This window comes from Mobula birostris, chromosome 8 (assembly GCF_030028105.1).
Source record: "Mobula birostris isolate sMobBir1 chromosome 8, sMobBir1.hap1, whole genome shotgun sequence".
NCBI lineage: Eukaryota > Metazoa > Chordata > Chondrichthyes > Myliobatiformes > Myliobatidae > Mobula > Mobula birostris.
Window position 1 is genome coordinate 11,515,516 of NC_092377.1, and position 15,713 is coordinate 11,531,228.

At 42.9% G+C, this 15,713-nt stretch overlaps 1 protein-coding gene across 1 annotated transcript in view; it reads right to left on the reverse strand.

The window, feature by feature from the left end:
• Positions 1–1,992: 1,992 nt before the first annotated feature.
• The window catches only part of vta1 (vesicle (multivesicular body) trafficking 1), a 334,690-nt gene continuing 320,969 nt past the window's right edge, over positions 1,993–15,713 (reverse strand). The window contains exon 8 of the mRNA XM_072264791.1: positions 1,993–3,631. Within this exon, the coding sequence (XP_072120892.1) occupies positions 3,486–3,631 (146 nt within the window). The 3' untranslated portion in view covers positions 1,993–3,485. The remainder of the gene's footprint in view (positions 3,632–15,713) is intronic.

Here is a 15,713-nt window from a genome sequence, read left to right on the forward strand (position 1 = left end):
CAACACATTACAAAAGGTTGTGCACCCAGCCAGTTCCATGGTGGGTACATCAACGATCGAGAGGTGATGTCTCAGGAAGGTGATATCCATCATCTGGGACTCTGACAATCTACACCATGCTGTCTTCTCCATGCTGCCATCAGGCGGGAGTTTCAGATATGAGGAACCACACTTCAAGGTTCAACAGCTTTTTTCCTACTGCCATCAGGTTCTTGAACCAATGTGTAAAACCTTAACACTACCTCAGACTGTACGTCCCTCCAACTTGCACTAATTGTGCTTAATTTAGTTTTGTTTATTGCATCATGTAACTTATGTTAGATTACATTTATGTAATTTATGTTAGGCCATTTTAACATCTATATTTGGCAAGGTGCTTGAGTCAACAGTAAAGACGAAAGAGTGAATCATTTAGGGAAGGTGAATATAATCAGAACTAGTCTATAGTTCTATGTTCGCTAAATTTGCTTGAATTCTTTAAGTTTGTGAAAAGGCAGCATCCATCATTAAGGGCCCCCGTCACACAAGATATACCCTCTTCCCATTACTACCATCAGAGAGGAGGTACAGAAACCTGAAGACACACACTGAACATTTCAGGAACAGCCTCTTCCCCTTAGCCGTCAGATTTCTGAACACAGAACACTGCCTATTTTTTCTCCCTTTTTACACTACTTAACTAATTTAATTTTTAAAACATATTTCTTGTTGCAATTTATAGTTTTTGTATGTATTGTTCCGTACTACTGTCACAAAACAACAATTTTCACAACATATGTCAGTGATATTAAACCTGATTTTGATTCAAATTCTAAAATCTCCTGTACTATTTGCCTCTTCCACCATCCCTGGCAGCAGGGTCCAGGCACCCATCGCTCTGTGTTTAAAAAAAAAAATAGCCCTGCACATCTCCTCTGTACTTTTCCATCCTCACCTTTAATACATACCCTTAGTACTAGACATTTCAGGTTTAATATCACCGGCATATGTTGTGAAATTTGTTATCCAGAACAGCGTAACAGAGAGATGAAGGCAGAATGGGATTGAGTGAGAGGGAAAATACAGGATGGAATGCGGTTCCTTTGGTAGCAGAATCAGAAGTTTCTCTGTAGCTGTTACATTTTAGTCTGCATTGTTATTGTTTTACTTTGTTCTACCTCAATGCTCTGTGTAATGATTTGATCTGCATGAACAGCATGTAAGACAAGCTTTTCACTGTATCTTGGTAAAATGAACCTCACTACTCACTACCTCACTACTTTTTTTCTCTTTTTGCATTACTTTTTAAATTTAATATACTGTATATATAGTTACTGTATTTTTAGTTTTTATTATGTATTGTAATGGACCGCCACATAACAAATTTCACAACATATGCTCGTGATATTAAATCTGATTCTGACATATGACAATAATAAACAAATTGCTCTAAGTTATAGGAATAGTCTCACAATGTCCAGATGAAGGGTCTCGACCTGAAACACTGACTGTTCATTTCCCTTTACAAATGCTGCCCGACCCATTGAGTTCCTCCATCATTTTGCCTTTTGCTCCTGATTCCAGCATCTACAGCTTAAAAGAGTGGATGTGGAGGGAATAATGCTGGCAGAGTCTTGGACCAGAGGGCACTGCCTCTGAATAGAAGGACTTCCATTTAGAACAGAGATGAGGAGGAATTCAGTATCACAGGCAGCTGTGGAAGCCAATTCGTCGGGTATATTTGAAGCAGAGGTTGATAGGCTCTTGATTAGTAAAGGCATCAAATGTGACAGGGGGAAGGCAGGAGAATGGGGTTGAGAAGGAAAATAAATCAACCATAACTGAATGGCAGAGCTGACTCCATGGGCTGAATGGCCTAGCTCCGCTCCTGTATCTGACAGTTTCTTGTATCTACTGGCGCTGATTAAAAATGCTCCCCCTCACCAACTGGTGAATCTATCAGCTCAATGTTGACTTCATCTGAGTTCCCCAATGCAAGTGAGCACAGGACAATGACGGATCATAGACACATATTTTATTTCTCTTATAGATTGATCAGTACAAGTAACCAAAAGTGCCATGTGGGAGTACTTCACATCAATTGCAAATCAGGCCTAGGGGATCTTGTTGACCATGGGGGAGGGGAGGATGGATTCATTAACAATGAAATTTAGTTCTCTAGTGACCTTCCAAAATAAAAAAACAATGCTTTAATCAGTACTGTTATGTTATACAAGGCCAATTAAGAACTATTATGCTGTGTTAAAGTTGCTGCACTTGATGTTTCAGTGGGTTTATGAAAATCTGTAAATAACTAAAGAGCAGTAATTTTAGACGTTTGATTTAGCCACACATGCACACACATCCAGTGCAATACACATCATCTCATCCCCGAGAAGAAACAGACAAACACGGTATTTATCACAAGACATTATGTCACCAATACTCATCCATGCATACTGAACATTTCTGGGAACTGGTTATATTACGAGTGAAGCTAGATTATTCCTCTGAATGGATATTTTAGATTGGATGTTCAATGCCGTTTTGGGAGACATTGGGCACATCAAACTTGTGATTCCAGGTAGTTTGGTTGCAAGCTGGAGATCTGTCTTTGTGGCCATTGCATTCCATTTTTGGCCCCTTGCAACCAGGTGGCCAGACCCACTCAGCAATGTGGGCACTTTGTACGGCTTATGGAGGTGGTCATTTGGTGTGCTTGTATCTGTGGAAGACAAAAGTCCTCTTCAGCCTGATGAGTGGGAATCTGAGCATGCTTGCTAAGGGGTGGATAGGCTTGATTTCCATGCTGCTGTACAAGAATATTGAGTCTGCCACACATCTGACTATCTGGGTACAGGGGTACTGAGTCTGCTGCTCGTCTGATTATCTGGGTACAAGGATATGGAGACTGTCAATATCTGACTACCTGGGTCTAAGGATATGGAACACACACAAAATGTTGGAGGAACTCAGCAAGCCGTGCAGCATCAATGGAAAAGAGGAAAAGGTTTACTCTTCTCTATAGATGCTGCCTGACCTGCTGAGTTCCTCCAGCATTTTGTGTGCGTTGCTTAGACTTCGAGCATCTGCAGATTTTCTCATGTTTGTCCAAGGATATGGAGACTGTCGCACATGGTCTTATCTCACTACCTGGGTGCCACTTAGTGGAACACACTTGTTAAAATATCCATTTACAGGGCAATTACCTCACTGATAAAGCAGAAGAATTGAAGAACTCAATGCAGGCTCCATTAGCATTATTACTAAGTGTGCTCTTTCCTTTCAGACAATATTAAAACCAAGCTTGTAATAGTCACACCCAGTGCCCAAAGCCCTTTCCTTCGAGATCAGAAACACCAACATAGTTCTTTAGATCAGAGTGAGAGGGGAGTTGCTGAAGAGGTTACAACAGGCTCCTTTGTTATGGAACACAGACCGGAGTCAGGCACTGGTCAGCTACTCGGGTGGACATGGTTACAGGTAGGCGCTGCAATGCAGAGGACTCATTCTCTCCCTGTGGTAAGCAACTTGAGGGCCTTCTGAAGATTCTGCACGGCCGTCCCTATGTCTTCATACTGCAGGGCACTGCCAGCATACTTGCAGTACTTCTGAGCTCTGGCGTAGTCTTCTGGGGTCAGGCGTACCTCCCCTGCGGGCAAAACAGATAATTCCAGTCAGTAGGTCAAGAGATTTCTAATTATCATTAATACTGTCAACATATATATGGGAACACAACTGATCACGATGGGTATTGGTATTGGTTTATTATTGTCTCATATACTTGGATACAGTGAAAAGCTTGTCTTACATATTCTATGCAAATCACATCAAATTATACAGAGCATTCAGCAAGAATAAGGTCAAACAATAACAATGCAGAATAAAGTATAAAAGCTACCAAAAAAGTGCATGATCATAAAGAGATCAATTATGAGGCCAAGAGTCTATCCTATCACTCAAGAGGTCCATTCAAAGTCTGATAACAGCACAGTGGGGTAGAAGCTGTCCTTGAGCCTGGTGGTATGTGCTTTCAGGCTTTTGTATCTTCTGTCCGATGGGAGAGGTGAGAAGAGAGAATGTGCAGGGTGGGTAGGGTCTTTGATTCTGCTGGCTGCTTTACTGAGGCAGCGAGAAATGTAGACAGAGTCCATGGAGGGCAGGCTGGTTGCTTGAGGTGCTGTCTAGAAACAAAAGCAGAAGTACTGGAAATACGCAGCAGGTGCAGCATCTATGAAGTTCAAGTGCCAATGAGTTTAGCTCAAGCATTCTTCTCACACTGAGTCATTTGTTAAGGATGAGGTGATGGAGTACTTGGTGACACAGGACAAGATAGTACAAAGTCAGCACGATTTCCTTCAGGGAAAATCCTACCTGATGAACCTGTTGTAATTCTTTGAGGAGATTACAAGTAGGATACATAAAGGGGATGCAGTGGTTGTTGTATATCTGGACTTTCAGAAGGTCTTTGACAAGGGCTGCTTACCAAGTTAAGAACCCATGATGTTACAGGCATGGTTAGTGCATTGGCTGATTGGTAGGAGGCAGCAAGTGGGAATAAAAGGATCCTTTTCTGGTTGGCTGCCAGTGACTAGTGGTGCTCTGCAGGGGTTGGTGTTCGGACCACTTCTTGTTATGCTGTATATAAATGGTTTAAATGATGGAATAGATGTTGCCAAGTTTGCAGATGATACAAAGATTAATGGAGGGGCAGGTAGTGTTGAGAAAACAGGTAGGATGCAGAAGGACTTAGATTAGGAGAACGGGCAAGAAAGTGGCAAATGAAATACAATGTTGAAAAATGCATGGTCATACACTCTGGTAGAAGAAATAAATGTGCGGACTATTTTCTAAATGGGGAGAAAATCCAGAAACCTGAGTGCAGAGGGACTTGGGAGTCTTTATGCAGAACACCCTGAGGTTAACTTGCAGGTTGACTTGGTGAGGAAGGCAAATGCCATGTTAGCATTCATTTCAAGAGATTTAGAATACAAGAGCAAAGATGTAATGCTGAGGCTTTATAAGGCACTGGTGAGGCTCACCTTGAGTACTGTGAACAGTTTTGGGTCCCTCATCTTAGAAAATATGTGCTGGCTTTGGAGAAGGTCCAGAGGAGGTTCAAAAATGATTCCATTAATGAAAGGGTTATCATACGAGGAATGTTTGATGGCTCTGGGTCTATATTCACTGGAATTCAGAAGTATGAGGGGTAATCTCATTGAAACCTTCCGAATGTTGAAAGGCCTAGACAGAGTAGATGTGTAAAGGATGTTTCCTAGGGTGGGAGAGTCTAGGACAAGAGGGCACAGCCTCAGGATAGAGGGGCACTCTTTCAAAACAGAGATTCGCAGAGATTTCTTTAGCCAAAGGCTGGTGAATTTGTCGAATTTGTTGCCACACGCAGCTGTGGAGGCCAGGTCATTGGGTGTACTTAAGGCAGAGATTGATAGCTTCTTGTTTAGACATAGCATCAAAGGTTACAGAGAGAAGGCTGGGAACTGGAGTTAAGGAGATAAAAAAAAGGATCAGCCATGATTGAATGGCAGAGCAGACTTGATGGGCCATGGCCTAATTCTGCTCCTATGTCTTATGGTCTAAAATCATGGAGTGCAATATGTCACTAAAGATTCATTTTCTACATTCCCGTCTAGACTTCTTCCCTGTAAATCTTGGCACTGTCAGTGGCGAGCACGGTGAAAGATTTCAGCAGGACATTGTGTTCATGGAGAAACAGTATCAGCGCAAATGGAATCCATCAATACAGGTTGTTTATTGTTGGACACTTCAGCGAGAAGCCTCAGACACTGAGTACAAGCGCAAATCATCAACAAAACATTTTTAGTTCGGTTGTTTCTCCAAATTCCAGTGTGATACAAGTAGTCTGAAATTGTATTTGTGTTCAGCTTCAAGCCGTTTATCATGAACAAAAAAAAAATGCTGAGGAAGCAATACTTCTGAAAAATTTGTTGACCAGTGATATCAGAGATCTAAAGGCATGGATATGAAGTATTACGTTAACCCTAGTGTTTTGTTCAACTCTCAACTTTTGTTACGTTTTGGTCATTTTCACATTGCTGTTTATAGAAGCTTATGAACAGGCTGTAAAACACATTGAAATGTCTTGAAATGGGTAGCTCAGTTGGAAAGTTATTGAAAGCGGTAATCAACACAAAAGTTAAACCAAAGAATAGTTTTGATAAGGCACCTGGGGAATCGGGAGGGCAGTTTTATGCCCCTTATCTGAGAAAGGATGTTGCTGGCTGGCGGCGTGGTGGCATCAGCACCGGACTTTGGAGTGAAGGCTCCCGAGCTCAAACCAGCCAGCTCCCCAGGCATACTTTCCATCCATGCTGGAGTGTCGATCTAGTAACTCGCCCTCGTAAAGAAGAAATTGCCTGCTACAGAAACATCAACAGCATAAAAGTTGATGGCCTATGCTCTCTCGAGAGTTTAAAAGGCAATTTCCTTTTTTTTTTAAAGAAAGGATGTGCTGGCATTGGAGAGGGTTCAGAGGAGGTTGCAAGATAGATCCTGGGAAATGAAGGGTTAACGTATGAGGTGGGTGGCGGGGTGGAGATAAGTTTCTACCAAAGTGGGTATGATGCGTTCCTTCCCTCTGCTAGCTTGTAGGTCACCCTTGGGCAAGGTGTAGCACCTGCTTAGCACCCTGGATCAGGTCACGTAAAGCCATGGGAGCAGGTGGATGGTTGTATGAGCAGCTGGTGTATATCACAAGTCCTGGTTATGTGACCACTGATGCCAGGCAGATAATCCTTGAAGAGTATTGATAATGGCTGGGTTCCCCCATCTTGTAAAGACACTGCCCAGAAGAAGGCAATAGCAAACTACTTCTGTAGAAAAATTTTCCAAGAACAATTATGGTGAAAGAAAGACCATGATCGCCCACATCATACAACGTGGCACATCATGATGATGATGAACATATGAGGAGAATTTGATGGCCCTGGACCTGTTCTCCCTTGAGTTTAAAAGAATGGAGGGGAGAGTCTCTTTAAAGCTATTGATTAATGAAAGGCTTAGATTGAGTGGATCTGGAGAGGATGTTTCCTATCAAAGGGGAGTCTAGGACCAGAGAGCACACTCTCAGAATACAAAAAAGCAATGAATAGGGATTTCTTAAGCATCAGGGTGGTGAATTTCTGGAATTCATTGCCACAGACAGCCGTGGAGGTCATGTCATTGGGTATATTTGAAGTGGAGGTTGACAGGTTCTTAATGACACTGGGCATCAAAGGTTATGGGGAGAAAGCAGGAAAATGGGGTTGAGAGGGATAATAAATCAGCCATGGTGGAATGTTGATACAGACTTGATGGGCCAAATAGCCAAATTCTGCACCTATTCCTTGTGGTTTTATGGAAAGGGACTCGATAACGTGGCTGAGGAACAAAAAATTGTGAAGGACACAACCCCACCCAACACTTCCTTTTAATCTTGCTATCGCAGCTGGTCATTTCTTTACCTCATCATCACTTCTTTACTGGATGACAATGAGTGTTGTACTGTAACTTCATTCACCAGAATGCCTCAGAGCAATTACATTTCATTAACTCGACACACCTTGTATTTCATGCATTAACTTTGATGAGACATTACAAAAGACACAGGTAGATTTACGCCTGAAGTTATCGTTACAAAATCACTTTGGTTCCAATACTTATACCAGATTACTAAAGAACTTGTTACATGGGTGCTCCTAAGGTTATTGAACTCAACATTCCACCATGGCTGATTTATTATCCCTCTCAACCCCATTTTCCTGTTTTCACCCCATAACCTTTGAGTCAGCTTTGGCTGTGGTTGTGAAACTATTAGTAACTTGCTACTTCTAGTCACAGAGCAACACAGCACAGAAATAGGACCTCAGCCCATCTACTCTGTGCCAAAGTACTAGTTCCATTGACCAGGACCTGGACTAGAGCCCTCCTGTTCATGTACTTATCCAACTTCTCTTCAATGTTGAAACTGAACCCACATCCAACACTTCCACTGGCAGCTCAATCTACACTCGCACCATCCTCTGAGCTTTCATCTGGACCTCTTTTTCCACCTTGTAACTAATTTTCAGAATTATCAAGCTAAGTCACAGAACAACACACTCAAACTGCAAGTGGAACTCAGCAGGTCAGGTAGTATCTATGGACAGCAGCAAATAGTTAATGTTTCAGGCCAAGGCCCTTCACCAGTTCTGCTGAAGGGGTTTGATCCAAAATGTTGACTGTATTCCCCTCTGTAGATGCTGCCTGACCTGCTGAGTTCCTCCAGCATTTTGTGTGTGTTGCTCTAGATTTCCAGTATCTGCAGAATCTCCTGTGTTTGTGATATGTCACAGAAACTTGGCACTGAGTTCATGCAGGCTTCCAACAGAAAAATCCAGTCAGTAGTGTTCCCCTGCAGCCCCAAAAATTATTTTCTTTCCAGGGCATTTCCAATTCCTTTCAGAAAACAGCAATCTGCTAAGGAACTCAGAAGGTCCAGTGGCATCTGTGGGAGGAAAACAATTGGATATGCCCTGGAGAGAAAATAATTTTCTAGTCAGGTCAAAACTCTCCATCTATCCCACTGAGTTCCTCCAGCAGATAACTTGTTGCTGCATATTCCAGCATCTTCTTGTATCTTCTGTCTCCTTTTAGAAAGCCCCGAATGGCTCAACTTCTACTAACCCCACCAGCAGTGAGACTCAGATGATCACCAAAGATTTTGCTCATATTCCCCATATCTTGCCCTGGACATTGAACCATCTGCTGCTGAACAAAAATTATTCTATTTATCCTTCCTAAAGAGTATCAAGTTTATTATCACTATGATACATCACAAAAATTGTTGTTTTGTGACACCAATACAGTGCAGTACATAAAATATACTATAAATTACAGTAAGACATATATATTAAAAATATTAAATGTAGTGCAAAAAAAAGAGTAGAAAGGAGGTAGTGTTCATGGGTTTATGGACCAATCAGAAATCTGATGGCAGAGGGGAAAGAGTTGTTCCTGAAACATTGAGTGTGTGTCTTCAGGCTCCTATACCTTCTCCTTGATGGTAGCAATGAGAAGAGGACCTTGATGATGGAATGGTGGAAGTCCTCAAGGATGGATGCTGCCTTTTGATGCATCACCATTTGAAAGTGTCCTGGATGGTGGGGTGGCTGATGTCCATGATGGAACTGGAAGAGTTTGCAACTTTCTGCAGCTTTCTCTGAATCTGGCCCCTCCGTACCAGATGGTGATGCAACCAGTTAGAATGCTCTCCACAGTATACCTGTAGAAATTTATGAGTGCCTTGCATGACATATCAATTCTCCTTAAACTCTTAATGAAAGAGCCACTGTTGTGTCTTCTTCCTAATTGAATTAATATGTTGAGTCCAGGATAGATCTTTAGAGATGTTGACACCCAGGAACTTGGAATTGCTCACCCTTTCCATTTCTGATTCCTCGATCAGGATTGGTGTGTGTTCCCTTGACTTACCCTTCCTAAAGAGCACAATCACTTACTTCCCTGGTCTGACTGACAGCACTCAACCAGCTGATCTACCTCACTTCTGTCAACAACAGTTTTGTCGTTGGCAAATGTAGAGATGATGTTTGAGCAATGCCTAGCCACACTGTAAACTTAAATTCACCGGACCAAATAACCACAGCACAAAAAGATTGTTACTTATATTTTCACCAGTTTATTTCTTCGAGCTCAGCCGGTGAGGGAACTTGGTCCCAACATCAGGGGGGAAGCGTTCTCATCCCTCTGGCGGTTCAAACAAGTTCACTGCTCGACCTTCAGAATTGTTACAATTCATAAGGCCACCGATACAAAAGAACAATCACTTCGATAGACATTCGAGCTGCTCAAATAGAGCAAATCTTAATAACTTAGATGAGAGACTCCACCAAATTTAAACTTTAATTAAGAAAGGAATGTCCTGTCTTATCTCCATCAGCAACCGCCTTTTGTCGAAACCAAAAGGTGTGAAACATCAGGAGACATCTTTTGATGGATCTGTGTGAGCTTTTACCCTTATCTCGCTCCAAAGAAGCAGCTGTGAGACATCATCTTAAACATGCTGTAGCCGTTCACAAACCAGAATACACAGACACAGTCAGTACTCAACCTTAACCCATTATTTACAGGAATCTGAGAATCCCCTAATTCCCTTAAAACTTTATCAACACGATCGTGGTCGTAGAGAGAAGAGCAGTGAGTTCAGCACACATCCTTGAGATGCACTCATATTGAATGTCAGTGAGGAGATGGTATTTCTGATCCAGACAGACTGTGGTCTCCCAGTGAGGAAGTCAAAGAACCAGATGCAGAGGGAGGTACAGAGGCCCAGGACTGATGGCATGATTGTATTGAACACTAAGTTGTAGTCAATAAACAGCAGCCTAATGTAGGTATTTCTACATTAAAGGTGAGCCAGGGCTGAGTGGAGAGCTTGTAAGATTGCATTCACTGTAAACCTATTGTAATGATTGGAAAATTAGGCAGAAGTTGATTCTAGCCATGAACAACCTCTCAAAGCATTTCATCACAGTAAATATGAGTGCCATTTGACAGTAGCCGTTTTGAGGCAGCTTATCCTGTTCTTCTCGGACACTGGTATGATTGTCAACCTCGTGAAGCAGGTGGGAGCTTCTGAGTGCAACAGTGAGAGATTGAAGATGTCTTTGAATACTCCCGACAGTTATGACAAGGGGATGGGAACCAGTACGATAGAGGTCAGGATAAGCCAGCAGGCAAGGACTAAATTGTACCACAGAGGCAAGATTCAAAAGGGTAAAGAATGCAGGACTGAAGGTGTTGTATTTAAATGCATGTACCATTCAGAATAAGGTGGACAAACTCATGGCACGATTAGAAATTGGTCGGTATGAGGTTGTGGGCATCACTGAGTTGTGGCTGAAGGAAATTGGGAGTTTAACATCAAAGGATGTACTTTGTATCGAAAAGACATGCAGGAAGGTAGAGGCGGTGATGTGGCTCTGTTAGTAAGAGATGGAATTACACCTTTAGAAAGAGGTGACAAAGGGTTAGAGAATGTTGAATCTTTGTGGGTGGAGTTGACAAATTGCAAGGGTTTAAAAACCATTATGGAAATCATATACGAGGAAATCTGCAGATGCTGGAATTTCAAGCAACACACACAAAAAAATGCTGGTGAACGCAACAGGCCAAGCAGCATCTATAGGAAGAGGTACAGTCGACGTTTCGGGCCGAGTCCCTTCGTCAGGACTAACTGAAAGAAGAGATAGTAAGAGATTTGAAAGTGGGAGGGGGAGGGAGACATCCGAAATGAAATCATATATAGGCCTCTAAATAGTAGTAAAGATTTGGGTTTAAGATTGCAAAGGGAGCTGGAAAAGGCATGTAATAAGGGTTATGACACAATTGTAATGGGAGACTTCAGTATGCAAGGGGATTGGAAAATCACATTGGTGTCAGATCGCAAGAAAGGGAATTTGACACCACTCAACCAGCTGCTACCATTCTCATGCCATTGTAATTTCCTTTATTCCACTGAAATACCGATACATTGGATTTTAGTTTCTCCTTCAAAGTGAACTTGATCATATTGTGATCACTGTTCCCTAAGGGTTCCTTAACCTTGAGCTCTCTTATCACCTCTGGATCATTGCACAACACCCAATCCAGCACAGCTGATCCCCTAGTGGGCTCAACAACAAACTGCTCTAAAAAGCCAACGTTTAGACATGCTACAAATTCTTTCGAGGTTCAGTACAGGCCTGATTTCCCCAATTCACTTTCATGCTAAAATCCCCAACGATTATCATGACACTGCCCTTCTGACACACCTTTTCTATCTCCTGCTGTAATTTGTAATTCACATCCCGGCTGCCGTTCGGAGGTCTGGAAACAACTGCCATTAGGGTCCTTTTAACCTTGCCATTTCTTAACTCAACCCATACAGACTCTACACCTTCTGATCCTATGTCATCCCTTTCTAATGATTTAGTATTATTTCTTACACACAAGGCCACACCAACTCCTCTGCCTACTAACCTAACTTTCCGATACACCGTATATCCTTGGACATTCAACTCCCAAAGGCAGCCATCCTTTAACCAAATTTCAGAGATGGTTAGAACGTCATACGTGTGAAAAGGCCACCCTCAGATTGGATGAACAAGACCTTATATTCTGTCTGGGTAGCCTCCAACCTGATAGCATGAACATCGATTTGTCGAACTTCTGGTAATGACCCCCCCCCCCCATCCCCTTTTCCCTCTCTCACCTTATCTCCTTGCCGGACCATCGCCTCCTTCTGTTGCTCCCCCTTTTCTTTCTCCCTCGGCCTTCTGTCCTCTTTTATGAGACTCCCCTTTCTCTAGCCCTGTATCTTCATCATTCAACTTCCCAGGTCTTCATTCCTCCCACTTCAGCTTGTGTTTCACCTACCAACTTGTAATCTCCCCTCCCACCTTTTTTCCTCCAGTCCTGCCAAAGGGTTTTGGCCCAAAGCGTCGACTGTACTCTTTTCCAAAGATGCTGCCTGGCCTGCTGAGTTCCTTCAGCATTTTGTGTGTGTTGCATAATTAGTTCAGCTCAGTTTTCATTATCTGCAGGCTGCCCTAATTCAAGATTCCCCAAAATAAGAATAACAAAAGGAGCACCAGAAACCCAAAACACATCATAACATGAACTACAGAATCCAATGCACAACTTGTGTCATTCATGCTTAAGTTCAAGTATAATTGTCATTCAACAATACAGATGTACAGTATACTGCTAAATGAAAGTGATTGTCCAGGGCCAAGGAGTGAAACGCAGTACATATGGTCACATACAGCTACGATAGCACTTCAGTCACATAATAATATTAGCACATCCCTGAGAGTCATGGCCTGAAGATCGATGGTGCACTGGATGTTGTTCTGGAGAACAAGCACACCGCAGTTCCTCACATCCCCCAAGCAAATCAGTTTGTCTTCCAGTGAGCGAACACCAGAGAGCAGCATCAACAGGAGAGCTGGCCTGCAAGGGCCAACCCCGCCCCCCACCCCCCACAACCCAGCACGGATTTCAGCATGCCCACTGCACCTCTGTTCTCTACTGTGCTGCTCCTGGGTGGACGTAACAGGCGATGAAGCGGCAAGAGGAACTGGCCTGTGTAACAACCGAGGCCACGCAGCCCCCCCGCCCACCCATCATCGGTCTCACCAATGAACCAGACGCAGTATTTTGTATTACGAATGTCCAACAGGGTCTTGCAACTGCAAGAAAAATGTTTAAGGCAAACATCTGCACCTTTTGTTAGACCTGGAGAAACTGTTGTGAATAAGCACCTCGCCATCTTACCGGATTGTACCGAAGCAAGGATTTCACGAAGTAGCGGAAATAACATAGGCCTTGAAACCTGCTTTGTCATTCAGTGGGGCTGAGGCTTATAAGATTGTTGGTTGCAACTCAGTTTCCAGCCTACTTCCTGGAACTCATGATTTCCTTATTGTTAATCAGTTTCTAAGCATTACCCTGGTGTTTCCAAAGACGAACACTCACACCCATGTTCCTCGATATTTGCAGGCGTACTTTAGAGTACCCACTGTTCTACACGGAAAACATGCAAACACCTTGATGAAATTGTAGCCTGAAGCACATTCCGCAATATCTTCTTTAAACTTCAAAGTAAATTTATTATTTAAGTATCTATACGTCATAATTTCCAACCATGAGGTTCATTTTCTTGCAGACATCCACAGTAAAACAAAGAACCACAATAAAATCAATTAAAAAAACTACTGTAGATACTGACAAACAAGCAAAGTGCAAAAAAAGGGAAACTGTGCAAATACAAAACAAATAAATAATTCTGAGAAAATGATTTACAGATTGCTTGAAAGTGGGTCTGCAGGCTATGGAATCAGTTCAGAGATGAGATGACTGAAGTTATCCACACTGGTTCAGGAGTCTGATGGTTGAAGAGTAATAACTGTTCTTGAACTAGGTGGTATTGGAAACAAGGCTGCTGTACCTCTTGCCTGATGGCGGTAGAAAGAAGACAGCATGGCCTGGATGGCCTCTTGGTTGCGCCACAGATTCCAACTTTGCAACTGACCACACACCTTGATTGGATTCAGTCATAGGCATGTATTTTTCCACATAAAGAGTATGCAAAACTCTTGATAGTCATCGAGATATACAGCACAGAAAAGAGACATTTAGCCCAATTCGGTTATAGCAACCAAATCAGGAGCAAACAACCACAGTGCAAAAGAAGCCAAACTGTGAAAATAGGAAAAAAAAACATCAAGAAGGAACTACAGGAGCCTTAGGTCCAACACAACCAGGTTCAGGAACCTTCAATCCTTACCCTTCAACCATCATGCTCCTGAACCTGCATGGGTAACCACACTTACCAAAACTCTCAACTGATTCCCCAATATGCAGACTCACTTTCAAGGACTCTACAACTCATGGTCTTAGTATTGTTTATTTTTTATTTGCACAGTTTGTCTTCTTATGCACATTGATTGTTTATGTTGTGACGAAAGTACACATAGACTAAGATATTGACTGTCCTGTGCTATCACCAGTGGGATCAACAGTTGATCTGCCACCTGTCTTCAGGAGAGAGAAATAAGTGAAGACAATGGAGTAGCATTTGGAAATGTTAATGAAGAGATGGGAGAGCTTAACGGAAGGAGACAGCGGTCTGGAATTGTCAAGACCGGCTCCTCTTTGAACCCTGAACTGTTTGAAGTGATGGACAGGCGATACCCCAGCAGGGGGATAAAAAGGGACAGGTTCGCTAAGGCAGGACACACATGACACCCCGAGGTAACGAGATCCTGAAAGTGGTGCGTCTCCCACAAGTCGGTGGGAGTTTTTGGAGGGCTGGTCGCGGGACCAAGCCATAGACGCACAGGGTGGAAAGGAACGATCGGCGGGAACCTGGTGTGTGTCCGCCCTTGCCTGGGTGCCAGGTTCACTGTAGAGGAACGGAGGGGACACAGTCGGTGACCTCAGAAGACATTACAAAGGGCTCGCCCGAAAGCTGACTGCGAGGAATATCGAAGGTCTGTGTGGAAGCCGTTTTTGAATATTCATTCGCTTTCTCTCCCTCTCTCCCACGGCAGTGATTACTGTGAGCTGAACTGAACTCAACTGAACTGAACTTTGCGTCACTTTGAAACTGGTCATTTACCCTTAGACGGCGATAGAGCTTGATTGATCCTATTATCCTAGTTTCTGTGTACATGTGTGTTTATCATTGCTGAATTGTTGTATTCATTATCCTTTTGATTAGAGTACTGTGTTGCTTATTTCTTTAATAAAACTTTCTTAGTTCCAGTAATCCAGACTCCAACTGAGTGATCCATTTCTGCTGGTTTGGCAACCCAGTTACAGGGTACGTAACATAAGTGGGGTTCTCGTCCACGATTTTGAACGCTAAATTTGGGACGGAGTAAATTGATTGGGTTAAAATTCCCGAAAGAAAGAAAAGGCAAACAGCAGAAATGGAGATTGAGGAATTTCTAAAGGCGCCGACCTTGGAGGCATTAGAGGATGCCAGGAAAGCGGAATTGGCAGCTGTGGCCAAACGGTTGAATCTTGTTAAGGGGAAGTCGACAATGAGGAGAGAGGAGATACACAGAGCTATCGTAGAGCACTATGTATCTAAAGGTGTGTTTCCCCAAGGGGAGCTGGAGGTGGTGTCTATTGAAAAACCTGATGGAGACGTGGTACGGGTGCAGCTTGAA